A 23,170-nucleotide genomic window follows, 5' to 3' on the forward strand; every position below is an offset into this window, starting at 1 on the left:
GCTTGTTTTTTTTAAAAAAAAAAAAATGTGCGGTAGGCGCGGATAATCGGGAGTCTACTGTACCTGAATGTCTTTAAAGTTCGTAGCTTAATGCTTTATCTAGGGCCGCCGCTAAAATCACATAATGCAGTCTCTACGGGTCTTAAATTCTGCTACAAAGTGCCTTCCCAAGTTCTAAATTTTCACCGCACTTTAACTTTGCATCCATTCTAAATCATAAAAAACTTCTCATCCCTTAATTTTCCTGCTCGGTGCTTCCTCAAATTCTAAAAATTTCGTCTTCCCTAAATTCTGCCGCCGCTTCTGGGTTTATGGTGAATAACATATCAGTTATTCTTAATTAAAATAGCACTAAATGTAATCTTTTGGCCTATGAGTTTCATTAACAAAATCTATTTTTAGAATATGAAAAGAAATTTTTGTTGAATTTGCCTTGTCAACATTTATTAAAGCATTTAAAAATCTATAATCATTGCTAAGCGTAAAAGGTTGCCATACTCTTGTTATTCAATTACTAATATAAAAAAAAGTTTAAATATTATTGCATAAGTTATTACTGAAGCTGTCATGTATTGATAAACATGCAGTGAAGAAAGCAAAATATAATAAATAATGACTTGCCAGGTCGACATCATGGATATAAAATAGGTGAGTGTTTCGGTTTGAGATGTATGCCAAGCAGACAGCTACAGATCCAAATTATTAATCTCACAAATTTATGCTTACATGATTGTTTTTCCATAACAAGTTATTTTATTTAGTGCCTAAATGAATTTAAGAATCGAAATTTTTAAATGAAAATCTCCACGTGTTTTATTATGGAAGGAAAAATCAAATGCACATGTGTAAAAAAAAATATACCCCCCCAAAAAAGTTTTTGTGGCTTTTGAGGTCTGGATTTTAGATCATTCCGGATAATGGATGTCAGGATTTCAGACTTTGTACTGTATTAGTTTCTGGTGCTATGCTTAAATTAGTTGAAATTATTAAAAAAATTTGTCATGTTAAAAATTCCGATTAGTAGCAGTAATACTTATTTAACATAAATTATTGCAAGCAGAATTAAAATTGCTGAAATCCAAAAGTCAGAATTTTATGGAAAGATAGCAAAGTGTACATGCAACTATTTCTAAATCTCAATGGCTGTCATTGACAGTTATGATTCATAGCAGTCTTTAACTGGACAGAACTTTACCTAAAATCTACGGAAAATGAAAGATAAGAAACTATTCTTCGTTCTTAAGAAACAGTCAACAGAATTCATAAAAATCACTTAAATTTTATTTTCTTTGAAGTAGTGATGAGATGCTCAAGGTACATTCAATTTAAGTGGCAGATGAGAAATTTCCCATCTGTCTCATATCTAGGTACTTCTATTATGATGTTTTAGGCAAACATCTTGAGCTTGATAACTGATAGCTAAGGTAATTTTTCATCTGTCTGATATTAATAAGCAACAATGTCTAGAAAATTGAATTTTTTGAGAGCATGGAAAAAATTTTTTCCCCCTTCCCCATATTTTGAAGATTAAAATTATTATATAACTTTGTTTGCAAAAATTATTTTTCATTTTAAGGCATATAACAAGTACATATACAGTTTATAAAACTGAAAGATTGACTTTGCTTTTTTTTTTTTAAATCATTTATTTATTTAAAAACAAAATTCTTCTAGCTTAACAAATATTTAAAGCCATGTGTATATATGCATATGAAATTCAGTGGCAAACAAAACTAATTTAATAAGACAACTGAATTTAAGTAAGAATCTAAACTCATTCAATCAAGTTAATTGAATTACATGACAGAAAGGAATTAATGCTTAGATAAAAGATACTCACCTTTAACTGTGGAATTATCTATAAAACTTTACTCTGAAAGGGGGGGGGGAATTGTGTGTTTAAATTTTGAGTTTGACTTTATTAGAAATGTTAATAACTTTGATTTTCAAATCAAATTCAAAATTGGTTTTTGATATTAGCTAAAGTGAATAAAATAGCAAAAGAATATAAACTCAGAACTTTCACATGTTACAATAGAATTCTGTTCTATAGTGGAAGAAGAAAACAATCTTTTTAGAGCAAACTTAATTGAATTTGATAATTTACTATTATTCTTATGTGTTTATATAAATATTGTGTCATAATCTTTTTCTTTTTAATTTAAAATTTGTATGCCTCACTTTATAAACCTAGTCAGAAAGTTCTAAGCTTTCTGACTTGATTTACTGGACTGTGTGATGCATTTAATTGTGGTTTTTATTATTGCATTAGATACTTATTGAATTCCATTATTCTATTTGCTGTAGTAGAAAGATTTATTACTTTTTGATATTAACAGGCAGATTTTGAATTATAATGCTCCCCTGTTTGTTTAATATTTTTAATTTTTCCTTCACAGGCCTTTAAGCAAGTTATCAATGATTCATCCATTTTCAGTTTAGGAATAACTGCAAAACAAAATGGGTAAGATTATTTCTGTTTTCATGTAAATTTCTTAAATTGGTTATTTTACTCTGTAACATAAACTATCAAAGTGCAACTTTTAAAGCAATTTTAGTAATTTTTGAAAAATTCTTACAGATCTGATTTTGAGTATTAATGTTTTCTTGTGTATAGGGCTGGCAGCAAAACACGTTCACAGTCTCATTATCCTGAATATTTTTCGAATTACTGTGAGATTGTGCTTAGGAAAGCACATACAAGGAGAAGACTGACATCAAAAGAAATGGAACAAATGAAAGTAGTATGTATTTGTATTTTCTTCTTGCTATTTCAAACATAGAATAGACATTTACTATTAAAAATGATTGAAAAGAAGTTTGTATGATGTCAGTTTGCAAATTCACATGTAGTAAGATTAAGTAATAGTTGTAATAGACATGATTATAAGAAATTATGTATCAGTAAAGACAATTTATACTATCTTACATACAGTAGTGTTGAGAAAAAAGTTGCGTTTGCTGTGGTTTTAATGAGGGTATTAACTTAATCATGACACAAATTTTCACGAATTTTAAGGAATTTTTAAAATTTTAAAACTGTCAGTTTTTTTTGGCAAATTTCAAAATATTTCCTTCTTTTTCTTCTTCTTCTTCTTTTTTTTTTTATGTGTAATTTTCCATTAGAATTTTGCAAAAATGCAGTGCAAAATAATCAAAAATCCAAGCATTAAGGAATTTTCTGAGGCTTCACAACTATCAAATTTTTCTGTAAATGCAAATAAATCCATAAATTTTAGATTTTATATATGATTTTTTAAATTTTGTTATAATTACTACATAATATTTAAATATGTCATTATATTTTTATGCCATTTTCTTTTAAAATATCCAAAAAATGTACTGCAAACTAATCTGACTCCAAGATCCAAACTCCAAGATTAAACTTTGAATTAACCAGCTGAAGTTACATAAAGTTGCCTTCTGTTGCTATGAGTGCCAATAAACAATTTTGATGCCAAATGATGCTTTTTCTTTTCTTTTTTAAAGTGTTCTACTTAAGTGGGAAAAAAAAAAACTGCATATATCTGATATAATATTAAAAAACACAATCTAGTCAGATCATAATCTTGATCAAAAATAAACTTATTGAATGTGTTCATAGAATTTGATTGGTTTATAAATGTAAATTTAATCTAATAATGCTTATTTTGTCATGTACTAGTTACAACGTTGCTGCTGCAATTCTAGCAGATTCTCTCCCTTCCCCAAACATTATTATCTTCCATCATGAAATTTTCTGTAAATCTGCTAATATAGGGATTTTGTGAACTTTCACGTCTTATTCTTTGCTTGCCCCACAAAGTTTGTCTTCTTCCTCCAGGATAAAATTGCTATTGTAGTTATAGCCTCTTCTCTCGAGTGGTCAGTGCTGTGGAAAGGAGGTGGCAGACCCTCGGGCCATCTTCCAGGGTGACCTCCCTCAAAATTAGAGCAGAACTGCAGAAATCTACATAAACAGAGTTAATGTAGTGGAAATACCTGTACAACCTGGTGGTAATATTCTGTTGTTCCATCCACTTATGCTGGTGTTCCACCACGCACTTGCTTGTAGTTATAGCCTAAATTATTTTATTGTTGCTTGCACCTCGAAATTGATTGGTATCTTGCAGAGCTATTAGATATTTATCTAAGCAAGAAACAAGAAAAATGAGCAATGCTGTTGCTGGAATTCAAACTTTGAACCTTCCAGTTACTTCCAGCCAGACATGCTTCCCATTAAACCATGAAGGTACATGGTAAGGAAAGGGAAAAGTCCTTTACATTTTACCCTCACTAAAGGGCAACTTAAAAGTTGGAAACTCAAATGTAAAATCCAAGTGGTAATGAATTATCATTCACTATATTTTAATACAAGTGCCACTTGTAGAGCATTTATGTATTTATTAGAACAATTCCGTCGCCAGGATTCAACCATGAAATCACATGCTAAGGAAGGTGAAATTTCCCTATCCTTGATTTTTCTTATTTGAAGGTACTGAAGATGTAAATAACTATATCTAGTATTTGAAGATAAAATCAATAAATTTTATGTTTAATATTTTAGTTTCAATTTAGAACTAACAGCATGTGCTTATTCTTGTACATAGTTGCAGATGTATTCAGATCATTTTGAAAAGGCGTACATTGATGCAACAGAAGCTTTCTATAGGGTTAAAGCTCCACAGTATTTAGAAGCAAATGGTGTTCAAAACTATATGCAATATGCTGAGCAGAAGTTGACAGAGGAAGAGCAGCGGGCTGCTAAGTACCTTGAATCTCATTCTGTACAGTCGGTAAGTAGTTTCTTTAATGTTTTCTGGCTTAATTTTAATATATATTATTGTATATATATATATTAATATTAATATTAATATCTTTACTTCATTTTATCTTTTTAAATGGTGCAATTTTGATATGAATTTGCAAAAAGCAGCAAATTTCCTGTTCTTTTGCAATGGGAAAATCTGCTAGTTGGATAAACTAATAAGTGTATCTTAAGAAGATGGCAAAGGAATATCTTTTTATTTCTTTTTGAAATGTTAAAAGTGCAATAAAATGTGAGTATTTCTTTGAATGTAAAATTATTCAAACTTTTTACAATGTATTGGTACGAAATGCCCAGCCTCAGTAAGATAGCTGCTCTGCAAAGTAGTCTTAGGGTTGCCAAAAAAAGGCAAAGGAAGACAGGATTTCCACATTTGGCGACAAAATTGACTATATGCCATAGACAGATGGAGAACCTTCTGAAACGAATTCTTACTGGTTTAGCCCAGAATGTTCTCGAACACAAGCCAAAAGCTATATAAACTCTGCTGGTATGTGGAGAGTCAGTTCGCACAGAGTTCTAGTCAATTCATTGAGCGAGTGTCTCCAAATCTAGTGCTGAGTTGGTTGTCGAGTGCATCGAGAGAGCCTCTTTGGGAATTCTGAGTTAGAACATCGCCAAATTTGATCTTTGAGTGTGTTGAGCTCCGGCAATCACTGAACCAAGGAGTCGGGAGGTGTGCTTTTGTGTATTGTCGAGTGCATCGCGAGTTGTAGTGTGGAGAGTCTCGAGAGTATGTAGACTACCGAGAACGACCGAGCAGAATCAGGAGCTGTACTCTGGTGTTTTACTGTGAAGCTGTCTCCACTGTTATAGCCAGATAACCTGAAGGCTGTGTCGCTGATTCTTCCAGCATGTTTGTAGTAGATCTTCGATGACTGTAAAAAGCATTATTTTGAAGCTGTCTTGAATAATACTGGCCAATAAATTGTGTTTCTATTTTTCATCAAGTGCTGTGATCTTATTCACTCAAATCCATATAAAGATACGTGAAGAGAAAAATGCAACGGTATTATAATTTTGAATAAAGGGCTAGTATAAATCTTTTATCCCTCAGTGGCACAGCTTTTTGAATGTGCTTTTGAAACATAACATTTAAACAGCTTTTATTAGCTAAGTTTGTGTAATTATTTTCGTCTGTTTCCATAAGCTAAATATTGTACTTACATCATTGAAAAATTAAGAAAATAAGATGTTTTAGGGCTGATGAAAAAGAAAGTATTGCAGGTCTTCAGAAATATGGTAGTGTGGCCAATAACTGAGAATGCAAAAATTCATATTTTTTGAAGTTGTACTTTTTAAGTAACCAAATTTTATAGACATATGAAGTGAAAAATTGATAGAAAAGTGTTAGAATTTGTTTGAATATTCCTATATCTAATTTACGATAATTACTTGCTCTATGTATTGTTGGACAGTGGAATGTACAACAAAGATATTCTATAAAGAAAACTGGTAGTATTCCAAACACAAATATCAGTTGGTGTAATTTCCTCTGAGAAATTAATTTTTCTATGTAAAACAAGAATGTGGAGAAGCATTTGTGCTCCACATAAGGATACCCAAACAAAGATTTCTCTCCAAATTCACTAATGCATTATTGCTATCTAGTCACCGATGAGTTTGAGAATTTTCGGTAGGGTTTTGGGTAATCAGGAAGTACCTTTAAATGTTTAGAATGATAATTATTGAGGTTATTCATTTAAAGTAATATTTTCAGGTTTAAAAATAAAAGTTGGAATTTTGGAATATTAAAATATACAGGGTGTCCACTAAAGTGCACTACCACCCGTTTAACTTCTGAACGGCTACGGCTATAGTCAGTGGTGTCCAGGTATAGTAAAGTGGCTATGCACTATTACGTGAGATAATTTTCAGCACCACCTGGTGGAAAACAGCGTATCTATCTCAAAAACGGTATGAGATAGGAAGAAAAAGTGAATTACAAAGTTCTAGAGCATCATCGATTTAGTACAAAAAGACACCTCGTGGACATGAATATTAAGAACAGAATGTTTTAAATGTGCATTTGTTTATTCACAGTTTTCGAAACTGTGACGTCATGAAACAATCTTAGAAAGAAAAAGACAACTAGTTATCACCAGCTATCTTTGTTTTTGATGTTTTAAACTTCACCTAAAATGCACATCTGGACCTTGTTAGAACTTCATGTTGCATGTTGTAGCATAGCGGGTGACACTTTTGCACAAGCATCTGTAATATGTCGTTGCAGTGCTTGTGGAAGGGTCACACACACCTGTTGTTTGAGGTATCCACACAGGAAAAACTCCATTGGAGTCTGAGGTGAACGTGGGGGGGGGCACTGTTCGAAACCCCTGTACCCGATTATTTTTTCTCCAGATTCCTCCATCAGGTACTGGTTCACTTTCAACGTCATGGGTGAACCAACCATTCGGGAGTTGAAGCAACGGCAGGTTCTCAGCAAAATCTGGTATGTCTTACAGAAGTTCTCACTATTGTGAGGCCATTAGCATATCATGGTAAAATATTGAGCCAATTAGCCTGTTCTAAGTCCCCACCAAACATTAATTGAAAACTGTATTTGATGTCAAACGTTGACAGAACATGATGGATTTTTCCAGTGCCCAGTAATGGGTGTTCTGCCTATTGTATATTTCATTTCGCGAAAAGCATGCCTCATCCGTCCACACTAAACCTGCCAAGAATTTTGGCTGGACATTTATCAGGTTCATGACGAAGTTGCATTATGTGAAACATCTCTAGGCATTCCCCAGTAATGCCTGAATAGGTGTTGGTCAGTATGGATGAGCACCTGATTCATTTAGGATTTTCCCAAAGTAACTTTTTGAAAGACCACAGTTTTCACTTATCTCGCTTGTGCTACTGTTTGGATATGTGAGGCCGTATGATAAGACATCTTCCAGTTGCACTTCCCGCCCTACCTTTGCTGGTCTGCCAGTTCGAAGTCAGCTAGTCATGCAGCCTATCTCCTTTAAACGTTTCACAACCTGTAGGATAGTTTTTTATGAAGAATGCAGGCCTGCAAGAAAACATTGCCGATGCAACTGCATTGCTGATCATTCCTTGTGCTCACATTCATGTAAGTAGATTCTCAATAATCATTTTTTGAAAATTGCTCCATGATAATGAACTTCAACATACAAGCATGAGGACATATCTCTTTTATAGCTCAGGTGAAACGGCGTGGCGTTTCGTACACTATTTGCAATGCACAAATTCACATACCAAGCTCAAGTTGCATTGAATTGATGTGTTTTGCGACACGATTGTGCGTGATCTGTATGTTATCATCTCTGTTTGTAAAGACAATCAGTATAAGGATGCACCCCATGGGTTTTGAACCAGACTCCACTCGACTGTGAATTACATGCGACATCGCTGTGCCACGATATGGCCATGTTTTTCATCCGAAAAATAATCTTTTCTCCTTTTGTTCAAGTTTTGTGACGTCACAGTTTTGGAAATAGCGAAGAAACAAATGTGCGTTTTCAGTGTTCTGTCTTTAGCATTCATATTCATAAGGTGTATATTCGTATCGACAATGCTCTACAGTTTTGTAATTCACTTTTTCTCCCCATTTCATATTGCTTTTAAGATAGAGAGGCTAACTCTGCCATTGTTCACCAGGTGGCTCTGTAAGCTAGCTCATCAAGTAGGCACCAGGTGTAAGCTGTCTCATCAAGTAGCACATAGCCTAGACACAATTTTATGAATATATCTGCAGCCGTTCGGCAGTTAAACGGGTGGTATCGGGCTTAAGTGTACCCTGTATATTTCATAGTTTCCTGTAGAAGGTTTTCAACTGAAAACAAGAAATTCTAAAAAGATTTTATAAAAAATGATTCTAAAAGATTTTTCAAATTCCTCTTTCTATAATTTCTTCTTCTTAAGCGGAAAAGCGGTATTTTTTGTAGCCTTCTTCGCACAATTTGATGATTTTTGACAGACAGAGAATAATGCTGATCTAAAATTTCAAAAAGTTATGTACACACATCTTTTATGTTCTAATTAGGTATTTATCTCCTAAAAAAAATAAATCAGGAAACTTATTTACACAACAAATTTTCATTTCTTTTGTTCTGTGAAAAATTTTGTGGTGATTGCTTTAAGAACAGATTTAAAGCAAAAATTTAGTGGTTTTGCACCAAAATACTGTATTTTTGTAGAAATTTTAGTGTAGTTTCTTCATTGCAGCTTAAATTCACGAGTGCTTATTTTGAAACTGAGTTTAAGACAAATACAGTCAAAAGTCATTAATCCGGACTCGTCATTACTTCGGTGATTCCGGATTATCGATTTTTCCGGATCAGTTTAAATCTGGTAAGATGGCATGCAGAAATTACAAAATTAAAAATATGAAACCGTAATTTATGAAATAAAGAACAATTATGATCTAAAGGGTATCAAAATTTACAAAAAGAAAAAGCTTAATATTTATTTGTTTACTTTATTAAACATTTCTTTCAACACGCGCATAGTTGAAATTAGAAAATTGCAACCAGAAAACTACTTGATGTGTATTCATGATATTTATAATAACGAGGAATTTGATTTAAATCATATCAAAGACGGAGTACACCGAGATGAAATACTACATTTAGTAAGGAATTATAAGCCAAATAAAATAAAAACATCTGCCCTGAAGATAAGGATAGTGCTGACAGATCAATTTCCAATTCATTGCGCGCAGCGGCGTCCCCCCCTCCGGCCATGAAATTGATAAACATATTTCGGATTTCGAAACATACTTTTGCTTTGTAGATCCTTTACATATTAGTAAATATATATCGGAAATTCTATTTGACATAATTGAAAGTTCAAGCTTACTTTTATAAAATTGCTGTAACAGTCTGCAAAAAATAATAAGCCGGATCCAATTCGAAGATTAAGGAACAACGCAATCTGCAACATTAACCGAATTAGATAATTTTAGCTTAGTTTATACTGTCCATTATACATTAAATGCACATGCGTAAATGTATTATGCGCATGCGCACACGCATATTCGCAGCCGTAAAGATCTTAACGCGAACGCGTAAACGCCTATGCGCATGCGTCAAAGAGACGCATGCGCAGAAAGTTTGTAGCTTTGAGGTCCGGATTATATTTCATTCTGATTTATGGGTGTCCGAATTAACGACTTTTGACTGTAATATAATGATTGTCTATCAAAAAATGCTGGAACTTAAAATGTAATGAAAATAAAGTGTAGGAAAAACAATGTGTAGGAAAATATTTAACAACTTCTGTTAGTTCAATTCGCGATGCAAATATGAAAGTAGAAAGAAAATTTCAGTATACTGTCACCTTCATAAGAATTTTATTGAAAGGAAATTGGTGCTTATGTATTAGCTGGAACTCAGCAAAAATACTATCTCTGACTCTGGTTCTCGTAGATGGCCATCAAACCATGAAGCTGCTGCAGATTCTTCTAAAAAAAATGACTTCTTTTTTTTTTTTTTTTTTTTTTTTTTCCCTTTGTCTTTTTTTTTCTTTTACTTTCTCTCTTCAGTTTTTTTTTTTTGGGGGGGAGAAGAGGAAGGATTGCCAATTTTTTAATTTGCAGTCTCAACTTTTAGATCAATTAGAGCAAGTACTTATTTTCATTGCATCATTTTTGAGGGGAATGGATCTTTTCTTGTGGAATGTTTTAAGGGACAGAGCTTATTCACCTTATTTAAATTTTTTTGCATTTTTCATCTTGTCTTCACTAGATTTGCTGAGAAATGTATTAGAAATAATCTATTAATTTAAGCAGTATGCTGTTTTGCCAAAAATTTGTGTGTAGGAAATTATTCATGACAGAAGCCATATACTGGAAATAAAATTTCAGCGAGAGCCAGCAAAGTGTTAGAATAAGAACTGGGAAATGGATTGAGATAAGTCACTTGCCTTATTCAACAGAAATCGCACAGAGATAGAAAAAAGCCGCAGAGAATAACAATCTAATAAATTTTGGAATGTGATTGCTAAACAGTATCCATGGGAATCAGAAAACCAGTTCCGTCAATCTGCTGATGTTGAAAATATATTTCATTGTTCAAAGATGCAATAGATTGAAGCTTTTGGTATTGCAGAGTAATGGGTTAATATACAAGTATCATATAATTTAAATTTTGATTCTGTTTTCAAGTTTAGACTGTTTACCCGGAACCCCAATGTTACATGACGAGAACGCCTTCTCCGATGGGCAGCGGACCGCTTGCGGGGGCTTTCACTGTAAGTCTGCTCTGTCTTATATTTGTCTTGTAGCAGTATTTATTAGGGGCAAAATGCCTTCGTGGAAGACTTTCTAAGGCGAAACGCTGGCATTGGAAACCTCGAAAATGAATTCATCACCGAAAAAGATGTAGTCGGGTTCGAGCCCAGCTAAAACAGGCATTAGCATGTAATCTTCATGACATGTTCTTTCACCCTTCTGTTTCTCGTCGTCTTCCTCTCTCAAACACTCTCGTTAACCTCTCAGTCTTACACGAGCCCTGTTTTTGTAACTAAGTTCACCCCAGCATACTTACTAATGAAAAACATTTCGAGTTTAGAGATGACATTTGAGACTTACTTAAATATTTGAAATAAAAAGGAGAGAGAAAGAGAGTGCGAGAGAGAGAGAAAAGTTTTGATTAATGAGGCTGTACAGTAAGTCCAAAAAACCAACTTCTTCCTGTCTTCTCTACTATGTGTATGGCCTCAGTTCAATATTATTTTCTTCAGCGGGAGGTCAACAATTTCATGCCGTTTTTATTCTTTCTTTTACAGCACCCTTCCTGACTCTTTGGTTTTTTTCCTCCTCTTTTTTCCGAACGCTTGCGGGGGCTTGTTCAAAAGGGGGAGTATAAGGTATTTCTCCCGCTTTCCTAGCGCACTGATGGAGCACCTTCCCTGGGAGATAAAAAAGAAGGATTCGTTGCGAAGAACAGTGACCAATAATTTTCTTCTCCTCCTTCAGTGTATTAAGAAAGTTTAGATAAAATGCAGTTTCCCTTAGAAAGTCTTCCACAGAGGGCAAAGGTGACATTCAGACGGGAGAAAGAACCCCAGAAGAAGAATTGGGTTGGCTGCAAAGGATGGAAAAAGCACTCTTCCTCCAAAAGAATTCATCGTATGTCTAAAGTAAGGTTCGTTTTGCAATAAAAAAAAGGAAACACGTAAGTCTCGTATCTTTTACAGATCAAAGAAAAAATGCTCGAGGGCTATACGCAAAGGGAGAGGAATAGAAATAAAGTTAATATAAAACAAGAATTACCACTTACAGCAACCTTTCCTGGAAAAAATGCATGCTGGAAGGGATAAGGAAATACATATTTGGGCATGCTAAAGAAGGCGGGAGGAAATGAGTAGAAGAAGCGCTCTTGGAAACAACTTAGTAGAGCCTAGAAAGAAGAAGCGCTGTGCATAGTTCCAGTCTTTTCTCACCCTGGGAGTGATTTTTCCTTCCACTTTCTCGTCTAACTGGAAGACATGATCATGTGTGTCGAAAACATAGCTTTAAACGAGTAGAGGGGCCTATGTCGGGGCTGAGAGAAGAAAATGGAAAAAGAAGTTCGCATATTTCTCTCTCTCTATATTCATATGGAAGAAGAATCTCGCATGTTTCTCGCATTGCGGTCGCTTGCGCCGGGGTCAAAAATTCGAAAAGTGGGGTAGGGTACATTTAAACAGCGCGCGAAATCTAGCGTACGCCGATTTTCTTATCTTCCTCGCCTCAAAGCCTGTCGGGTGTCTGTAAAGTAAAATGGCCACCACGTCCTTTTTCTGTGACGTAGCAGAGCAATGGCGCAGAAGTGTGTATTTCGGCTGCTTGACGTCCACCGTGCCTGCACTTAAAATTTCTCAGTTAGCCTCAAAATTACTGGTACCCGTAAGAAAAACCCGTATAGATTTATAGAAAGAATGCCCATGCGAAACGCACCGGAGTTCTCTCTGTAAAATTCAGTTTACACTTTTCTGATTTTTTTTTTTTTTTTTTTTTTTTTTTTTTTTAAGTGGAAAACTACTTTCTCAGAGACCTCATTTGCTTCTTTTTCCATGCACTGGGAAAAGATTCTTCCGCTGGAGGGGGGAAGGAATGCTTTACGCTCCTCTCAAAGACTATCAAACTGGCAATCTGAGACAGAATTACAAAGCCCCTTTGGTACTCTCTTCTCATTGAACAGAGACAAAATGTTCAAAAAATGCCCCTTCCACACTCGTGAAGCAAGAAAGCACACTTTCGAATTCTATTTTCTTCTCCGTAATTCAGGGGAAATCTTCGCTGACAGGAGAGGACGGTGAAAGGGTTAAGTACAGATATTCCCCTCGTAGAGTGTTGACACTGCTCTTGGGGAGCGAAAGAGAGAGAGAGAGAGAGGGAAAAAAAATGCTTACGCAGGCTTTGTACAGACACCACGAAACAGTGTTCGAATCCTGGCGAGGGCACTGCACAATTACAAAGATTTTTATCTCTTTTTCATCCAGTTACTCAGCGAAAAACCAAAGACTACAGCAGGCTTCAACTAAAATCCCGTCTGCAGAAGCCCACCGAAAACATCGCAGGTCGGGAGCGACAACTAATCAACACCAGGGTTCAGTACACCCTTCCTGCTTTGCTTGTTAATAATTATTGTTGTCATATTTCCACATTCTTTTTTACAACTCACTCCATGCATGTTCCACAGGATTTAAGTCTAAAGAATATTGGAGAGATCTCAGAAGGGGAGAACAAAAGTCGAATTAGGGGTGCACGAAAAATTCTCTTCAGAATTCATTTGGAGGGTTTGAAACTGCATTATGCAAATGTTGTCCCCTGAAAATAACTGGCTGCTCGTCGTTCCTCATGTGGTCTCCTTCAAGAACGTTGGGATCAAGCCTCCACAGGGAGACGGGTGGGGGTTTAGCCAAGCTGGCTGCCCCGTCTTGGTTAAAAGAGGTTGTTTATGCACGATGAAAAATATGCAAGGCCTTTGCTGAGAATCGAACCACGACAACAATGATGAATTTAACATCGAAAGAGGAATATGTGTTCAGTTATGCAAGGGACATGCTCTTGACCACGGTCTTCCTTCACCGAACCAAATCCGACAAAATTGTTCTCCGAAGAAGCACATCGAAATTGGACCGTAAATATGTTCGTGAATACAATGCTGGGCTGGTAAGGACTCTTACCAAATTTTTACCAAATATTTCTACCTTATTTAAAAATTTGTTTCTTCGATTCCGAAAAAGATCATATTCTGCAGTTTTAGAAAATAGGCGAGGAAAACTTATAAACTACTATAAATCTATTACAGAATCACAGGCGGATAAATTTTTGGTATTTTCTGATTATCTGGACCTCTCCAATATCAGCATGTCATAAAATTGCCATGTTTTAGCCATATTTTCAAGTATACATGCAGCCAACAGCCAACTAATGCATTTGCATACAAATGGTAGTTGCATATGGATTTATATGCTATATATTTAACTGTTTCACTTGTACTGGCTGTTAAAGATGTAAATTTTGGCTGTATAGATTGTTTTTTTTTTTTTTTTTTTCCTTGTAAAATTCCTTGCTTCTTAGAAAGTGTCCTTTTTATTATTATTTGTGAGCAATACAGTACCTAAAATCTGTAAAGATGCCAAACAAAAATTTTTTGTCCATTCTCAAAGCCACAAATAATTTTGCAAATTTTTGTAAAGATGTGGATAATCAGAAAGTGCCAAATTTTTTCTAATGAATTCTAATAAAATATATATTTTAAGTTAGTTATTTCCATAAACAAAGACTAAAACTGAAGTACAGTACAAAATCCGAAAATTCGATATTGGGAATGATCTAATAATTGCATCTCCTGACTATCAACACAAAATAAATTAACAAATATAAGTAAATAAAATAAATTAATTAAAAAAAAGTCCTTATGAAGTGTAGGAACGGAAACTATAATGCTGAAGAAAAGAAAGCACATGTGCCATAAATGTGATTAATTGAGATTTCTGCACATTACTATCTAACATTTGCTAGCTAGGGAGTCACATCGCGTGGCCAGTGACAATAATTGATGTTGTATTGATGTTGGACACAAACAGACTTTTGTCCCTTGGTTGGTTGGGGGGTTGCCATTTTACTGTTTGAGCTAAACAATGAGCAAAGCAGCAATATTACTATGCCTACATGTCATCGTACTAGATACAGTCAAAAGTCGTTAATCGGGATGCCCATAAACCGCAATGATCTATAATCCGGACCTCAAAGTTAAAAACTTTCTGCGCATGCGTCAACGCATAATGCGTTCACACATGCGCATATGCGTTAACGCATTCGCGTAATACCTTTATACATGTGCATATGTGTGTACGCATGCGCATAGTATGTTTACGCATGCATGTTTAATGTATAACGGATGGTATAAGCTAAGCTAAAATTATCTATTTCAGTTAATGTTGCAGATTGCATTATTCCTTAATCTTCGAATTGGATTCAGCTTATTATTTTTTGTAGACTATTAGAGCAATTTTATAAAAGTAAGCTTGAACTTTCGATTATGTCAAATAGAACTTCCGATGCTGGATACTGCCAAAGGATCTACAAAGTGAAAGCATGTTTCGATGTCCATCAAACAAAAAGTGGAATTGCTGCAAAAAATGGATAAATGCATATCCTTTGTTTCTCTAACCATTCCAAAATCTGCTTATCAATTTCACACTGCTCTGCGGGGGAGGAGAACGTCGCGGTGCGCAATGAACTGGAAGTTGATCTGTCAGCACTATTCTTATCTTCGGGGCAGATGTTTTTATTTTATTCGGCTTATAGTTCATTACTAAATGTAGTATTTCATCTCGATGTACTCTGTCTTTGATATGATTTAAAAAAATTCCTCTTCATTATAAATATCACGAACACACATCAAATAGTTTTCTGGTTGCAATTTTCTAATTTCGACTATGCGTAATGTATGCTTTACGCATGCGTGCATTGAAAGAAATGTTTAATAAAGTAAACAAATAAATATTAACCTTTTTTTTTTTTGGTAAATTTTGATACCATTTAGATCATAATTGTTCATTTCTTAAATTACGGTTTCAAATTTTTAATTTTAGAATTTCTGCACGTCATCTTACCAGATTTAAACTGATGATCTATAATCCGGAAAAACTGTATAATCTGGAATCGCCGAAGTCCCAACGAGTCCGGATTAAAGACTTTTGACTGTATAAACTGATGATCTGAAATCCAGAAACTTTCCAAAATCCAGAATTGCTTAAGTCCATATCTCAGAATTTGTACTGTATATACTTTAAAAATATTTTATTGACAATTCTTTAAAAGCAAGATCACAGTTAAAAGAGATAAGTGACATATTTAATATTTAATTAATGATGATCAACAGTCATCAATGTTAACTGAGATCTGTTCAATTAGTTTTTATTTAGGAATGTACTTGGATTTTTATAAATAAATATCTTTTCACCCGAAATTTCAAGTTAGCATATGTATCTTTCTATAGAGAATTTTTTAAATAGAAAAAATAAAAAAATATCTTGATTGTTTTGTTTCAATAACTGTGATATGCAAACTAAATAGTTTCTTCAATTATTTTTAGCTGTGCATAAGCTGCATATAATTAAGTTTTATCTGAGCTCTTAGTTAATAATATTTTCTTTATTAATAGTTGACTGAATCATGTGTAAGTGTGCTTGTGACAGCATTTAATGAAAATATTTTAGCAGAATGTCTACCAATGGTCAAGAATAATGAAATAGAAAGTAAGTCTACTTCGATAAACTCACTGCATAGAATAAGTATTTTAATTTCTAGTAGATGGGTCTGGCTAATAATTTAAGTTTGTTGTAAATATATTTTTAGCAGTAAATAAATAAATTACTTAATTTTTTATTACTTTGTGTCAACTTTTATTTATTTGTCAAAGTAGAATTGTTTAATCTTTAACTTTATAGAACAAAAATGTTGAGATAAACAGTCAATCACAAAAAAAAAAAAAAAAAAAAAATATGCACTCAGAAGAAATTGAGCCATAGCCATAAAACTTGGCAGGAATGTGGTCAAGAGATATACAAATGATTTAAATTTCAACGGCAATGAGACATGGGTAAGTGTGCTGTGGGCATATGAGGTGTACAGTTGGAAGAGTTTTGAAGCATGACTACTTGTGCCATAGGGCTATTTGAACGAATCTCTAAACTTGGATTGATGGTATTGTGACTATAGATGCCTCTGAGATGTAACCGACAGCAGTACAAATAGTTGTCTTACTTTGAGAAGGGGCGTATAGTAGGCCTCAGAGAAGCAGGTTGGTCAAACATGCATATTGGCCACCATCTCGGGCAGAGCGATATGGTAGTTGCTCAGTGTTGAGGACTATGAATAACAGAAGGGATAGATAGAGTCAGGGCATTCCAGGTACACGAATGAATGTGAGGATCGTGCACTCATAAGAGTGGCCACTTCCGCACCAACAACGTCACTACTAACGATTCGATGCCATTTACCACCTTTCAGGCATCCAGTGGTATCAAGAAAAACCATTCAGAGATGACTGGCCAATGCTGGTATATGCTGCCGATGTCCATTAAGATGCCTATCGCTGACCCCACATTATAGACAGTGTCAGTTGGATTTTTGGCTGAACTCGGGCAAGCTGGAGTGTGACTGACTGGAGGCATGTGATCTTCAGCGATAAATCTCGATTCAGTCTCGGTGTTGATGATCAATGCACATACGTGTGGAGGCGGCCAGACCAGTGGTCTGATCCATGATTTGTTGTCAAGCAGCATATGGCTATTACACAAGGTGTTACAATATGGGGAGTGATTTGCTGGGACACACAATCACCTCTAGTTGTCCTTCAAGGCAATATCAGCAAGACAACATTCATCTATATACTGTGTGATTCTCCCAACAATGCCTTCATGGATATGACATACTCCCATGTCCTGCCAGATCATGATACTCCCATGTCCTGCCAGGTGGCAGAGTGGAAAGCATGATGATGCAATTTAGCACAACATATCTTGAAAAATCACAATCTTTATTTTTTCCATGCATATCAAATAATCCTTTTTCAGACAAGATATTTCTTAATAATATTTGAATAGAATAACTCCCATTTTGAAGTACGACATCATCTTAAGCAAGTAAGCGGCAGCAGCATGGATGAAAAGCGTCTTACCAGCAGGAGAGCTAACGCGGAAAAGGGAAAAGTTATAGTACTTTCATAGGAAGAAGGCTGGGAGTGGGAAAGTTTCAGTTCACAGTTTTGGTTTAGAATTAATTTGATTGGACAAGAGGCATCTGCATTAAAACGTTACATAAGATAGAAAAGTCTGGAACCTGTGAGAAGAGATGAATTTAGGGGCAGATTACCAAATTTAGAATGTTAATTTTGAGGTTGTCAATTATTTTTTTGAAACAGCTATCATATTTTGTTATGTCTTACATATCCCCCCCTTCAAAAGAAAAGTTGTGTGAGCAGAGTGGAAGAAAAAGCATTAGAGCAGCAAAATGTAGTTATAATTGTGAAAATATAAAACATATTTACTTTTTTTAAACAAAAAATTATTGCCATAAAACTTTGACCGATATTTTGAATCAATTTTGACATTTCACTGAATGTCATAAAATTTTGAATTCAATAATAATTTTAGACGCTGTACTCTTTTAAAACAAATTCACATTTTTTAGTGTTCTGAGATAAGAATGTCCAATGAAATTTTGTAAAGTTCTTGAAAGTTCCACATGGTAAAAGTTCAAATTTTTTCACAAACTAAATGTTCAAATAAAATTCTTTCAAATTTTTGTTGATGAAAATATTTCTATTATATTACAAATTAAGATGCCAATTTTCATATTATTTAATTTTTTTTTCAACAAAGGCATTTTAAAATATAAAAATTTAAAAAATGTAAAATATTTTCTAATCAAAGCTTACTATTATGAAAACATACTCAGCGAAAAAAATGCATCATATTTGTGGACTATCTGGCATTGAGAGGTTTTACCAGATATTTTCATTCTATTCGAACTCTTTTTATGAAAAGGACTTTCAAAAAACAAAATGGACATTTTAACAAAATTGAGAACTTTTGTAATTAATAACTTATTTATTTATCAGTATTCCATATTTATTATGTTATAGTTTTAAAATTAGTCATATATTGTATATGTATTTATAACTCATAGTTTTAATGTTCAAAATTTCATATGCTATAAAGTCCAAATTTTATATGAGAAAGTCATAAACTATGATAGGCCATAGTTAAAGCTTGTACGCTATGTCCTGGATGTTTTCATGTCTTTTCTCATACTTTTGCTTTACTCCTGTACTAATGCTTTTCTCACCAAGGCCTCTCCTTTTGACGGGGGGGGGGGAGATGTAAAATATAAAAAGAAATATGATGGCTTTGCTCTTTGCGAACCAGCAACCTTTAATTAATTTTCTGCAATTCAGGATCTTCCCCTACACCAGTACCTTCTAGAACATTCGCGCCTATTGCATAACCTCCTCATATAAATGCTGCGTCATAAGTCTTTCTACATTTTTCTAGAAGCTACTCTGTTACATAACCTTTCATATAAATGCTGCGTCATAAGTCTTTCTACATTTTTCTAGAAGCTACTCTGTTACATAACCTTTCATATAAATGCTGCGTCATAAGTTCTCCTACACAGATGCCTTCTCGCCTTCATTCGGCTAATGCCTCCGCTATGCTCTTCTTTCTTTGTTAGAACGTTATAAGTCAGTCGTATCTAATAATTCAATTACTGAATAAGTATTTGAGTAACTTCATCTGGAAAAAATCATCTGCTTTAAAATAAAATAAAGATGTGCTGTTAAAAGTGAAAAGTCCTGAGTCGTCATTTTTCTCCGTGTTGCAATCATCCCAGCTTCGTCAACCATCTGCCAAAACGTGAAATGGAATAGCCTCACCATTCACCCACGATGTGTGGGAATAACTGAAAACATTACACATGCACACACACATATATATATATATATATATATATATATATATATATGAGGGAATCGGAGTGTTTAAAATTTCAGGAATCAGAATTCGTCATTTTCCCTACCGATTCCACATTCTAGATGTGGATAGAATGGGGTGTTTAGCCAAGTGGCGTGGTGGTAAACAACAGGCCATGGCTCAACATCACCTCAAATCATATCTTTCAGAATTTCTGTGGAGGCAAAAATTATGTTTTTGAGGAATCAATTAAAAGCAGTTTCAGAAAAATGGCCTTGCCATAATGATTGTTAAAACTATTCTTAGGCAACAAGATTTGAGTATTATTGTTATTGTATATTGTGTGATTTATTTATATCTTTGTGTCTCACTAGCTGGTGAGATATCTTGTTGATTGGCGATTCTTAGTCTTGGGGGCCACTATAATAAGGAAGTACCATTAATTCTTTACTTTGACTGTATTATATTTGATAGATTTTTTTTGGTAATATATATCTAATTAAACATGCTAGAAGTATTTTAATTAATGCTTAAGTGTTTTTAAAACATTTTCTTTGTAATAAGAATTTTTTAAGTTAATTAGAAATAGGCGAGAAGTTAAAATTGTTTTTAAAAAGAATAATAATACCAGATTGATATGTCATTTTTATAGAAAGTGTCTTCTGGTAAAAAAGATGTCTTTTGAAACCAAATATATTATTTTATAAGGAAAGACATTATTTAATTCTTTCTAAATGTGTTTTTGGTAGAAGTTTAAATGATTTCCAGCTATTAAGTTGGCATGATTTCTTTCCCTTCTTTCTGTAGTATGCAAATGTTTGCAAGTTCCCGAACATTTAAAAAATATATGTTTTAGGTATTTATTGTACTGCACAGTCATGTGATAGTTTTAGATGCATATTTTATAAATTTTTTGGTAATTGGATCATTTCTTAACATTTTTTACTTCTTTGTACAAAGTAAAGGAAGCTTTGTAATAGAAACATTTCCGGATATATTTCAATGAAAATATCCATTTTACCTCTCTCGAATCCATTTGAATGGTTTTTTTTCCCTCCTCCTCAATGATATCTGTGCATATGGCCTGAATAAAGGAATTTCTTTCCAAAATGGATTCAGAAGGAATTTTTTTTCCATGACATCTGTACATACATATGTATGTGTCTCGCTTACCTCAAAAACAATTAGCTGTAGAACAGAGAAATTTTGTACATGGGAGTGCTATAACATCTAATTGTGCAACTCCTTTTTTTGTTGCAATCAGCTGCACCAATTATATATAAAAATTATTAAAGACAATTATGAAATTATTAAAGACAGAACTTTAAAGCATTTAATGAATCTTGGCACCAAATTTCAACCCACTTTTAAAGTAAGCAAAAAATTCAGCATCCAATAATTTGGAAAAAATCTAGAAAGTTCCATAGTCTTCTCCAGCTACAAAACTAACTTACCTACTACAACTTATCTAGAATAGAAAGAAGCAATGCTCCATGACTTCAAAAAGCATACCAAAGAACACATAATAAATGAGATTTAGACAAGAAAGTTAAAATATTGAAGAATTTTTTTACCATTACGAAAATTGGCAAAGCCAGTAACAACTTTAGTATTATTTAAAAGGTTTTCTACCATAATCTGATTATAGAAGAACTCCATGCCGCAGTAACTATGGCGAATATTCTGCAAAGACGTTTCACTGCAATTCATTGAAGACTTAAAATAACCACCAGTATATTTTACAATAGATTCTCCAACCTTTATGCATTGCTCAAATTTCACAAAATGCCAGATTTCAATTTATAGCTAACAAGACCAGAAATTACATGAAAGAAATAGAAAACCGTTTTGCTAAAATACTTAACAGTTCTCTACTTTAATTAAGACACACAGATGCAAGATCACAATTTCACTTGGATAATAAGTAATAACACACAGATACTAGAAATGCTTCTCACTATTAAAATTAAAATTATTTTCCGTTAATGATTTTGAGAATTTATACATGGCTGTTCCGTTGCAAGAAGTATTTGACAGTCTTTTAACTCTACCAGATTTATTTCCACAAATTATTACGGTTATTTCCAAGGAAGAATGGCAGCTGTATTTAGAAAGTATTCTTTTTAATAATTACATTGCTTTTAATAATGCTTTTTTTAAGCAAATCAACAGTATCCTAATGGGAATAAGATCTAGTTCAGTGATCTATAATGTGTACCTTTTCACCAAGGAATTTCATTTTCAACAACAGTTATCTCAAGTACAAAGTTCATATTACTAAAGCATATACAAATACATGGATGATATTATTGCAATCAATAACTTCAATAAAATAGAATTCGATCACATTTATCCTTCATGTTTGAAACTCAATAAAACTAACTTTCAACAAGGAGATATTAATTAACTTGATTAGCAAATTATCAACTTTAAAGATATCAAAATTTATGACAAGAAGAAATTTTGATTTTCCTACTGTTAAACTAATCTATTGACACTCCAGTATCTCCAGAAGAGTAATTCTAAATACCATACATACTCAGCTCCTTAGAATAAAAAGTATTTGTAACAAAGTCGAATACTTACAAGAAGAAATAAATTATTTAGTCAAAATTCTCTTTGAGAATAAAACACCTCTATTCAAAATTTCTATAACCCTGAAGAAAGCTGCTATTAACTACTTTTAAAAAAATTTTTCATTTATAGTGATATGATATTTATTAATTAAGACACAATAACACGCTGAACAAATACTAATTCAGAAGCCAAACAACAAATATCAGCGTTATATTTTGAAAATTTTCACAGGACTAGTTTCGATAGTTTTACCGAACCACCATCCTCAGCTGCAAAACCTCAAATGAACAAGATAGGAAATAATGATTAGATAAGATAAGAAAGCCTAAACAAGAATAAGCAAGTGGTGCCATCTGTTGATGAAACCAGAACTAAAACATAATTTCTTTAAACGCTGAAGGCAAAGATGGATTGGAATTAGAATCGTTAACTAGAACAGAAAAATTCTTGTCCAGGCTTTCTTATCTAATCATTATTTCATATCTTGTTCATTTGCGGTTTTGCAGCTAGTCCTGTGAAAATTTTGAAAATATAATGCTGATTTTTGTTGTTTGACTTCTGAATTAGTATTTGTTCGGCGTGTTATTGTGTCTTAATTATAGAAGTCCCAAACAGGCTTATTTTGTGCTTTCTTTTTTCCACGTGGTTTTTGTCGTGTTGCGTTTGTATGTGTTTCCGAGCCCAAAACGGCTTATTTTTTGCTTCCTTTTTTGCACATGGTGTGGCCGCCATTTTGTGATTGAATGGGTTTCGGTAAGTACTTTTTTGCAATTTTCTAGTTCTGTTTATGTTTCGCATATTTGGATATTGTGCTTTGCTTGTCTGATTTCATGCATTTTG

General features: G+C 33.7%; 1 protein-coding gene and 2 long non-coding RNA genes across 17 annotated transcripts in view; 1 reads left to right on the top strand and 2 right to left on the bottom strand.

Annotated features, from left to right (window-relative positions):
* LOC146997265 (cullin-5-like) overlaps positions 1–23,170 on the top strand; it is a 201,600-nt gene that overhangs the window by 169,952 nt on the left and 8,478 nt on the right. For 13 of the 14 annotated variants that reach the window (XM_085816273.1, XM_085816278.1, XM_085816280.1 and 10 more), the window contains 4 exons: positions 2,400–2,464; positions 2,618–2,744; positions 4,590–4,775; positions 16,441–16,534. In XM_085816273.1, coding sequence (XP_085672399.1) covers positions 2,400–2,464; positions 2,618–2,744; positions 4,590–4,775; positions 16,441–16,534 — 472 coding nt within the window. Of the gene's footprint in view, positions 1–2,399; positions 2,465–2,617; positions 2,745–4,589; positions 4,776–15,868; positions 16,346–16,440; positions 16,535–23,170 lie in introns of those variants that run through there. The other variant, XM_085816275.1, reaches the window with a different exon arrangement.
* The window catches only part of LOC146997266 (uncharacterized), a 261,762-nt gene that overhangs the window by 159,261 nt on the left and 79,331 nt on the right, over positions 1–23,170 (bottom strand). The gene's annotated exons all lie outside the window — the stretch shown is intronic.
* The window catches only part of LOC146997267 (uncharacterized), a 247,059-nt gene that overhangs the window by 155,245 nt on the left and 68,644 nt on the right, over positions 1–23,170 (bottom strand). The window lies entirely within an intron of this gene.

Source organism: Stegodyphus dumicola, chromosome 5 (assembly GCF_044657685.1).
Source record: "Stegodyphus dumicola isolate Sdum_Otavi_A_Nest chromosome 5, ASM4465768v1".
Lineage (NCBI taxonomy): Eukaryota > Metazoa > Arthropoda > Arachnida > Araneae > Eresidae > Stegodyphus > Stegodyphus dumicola.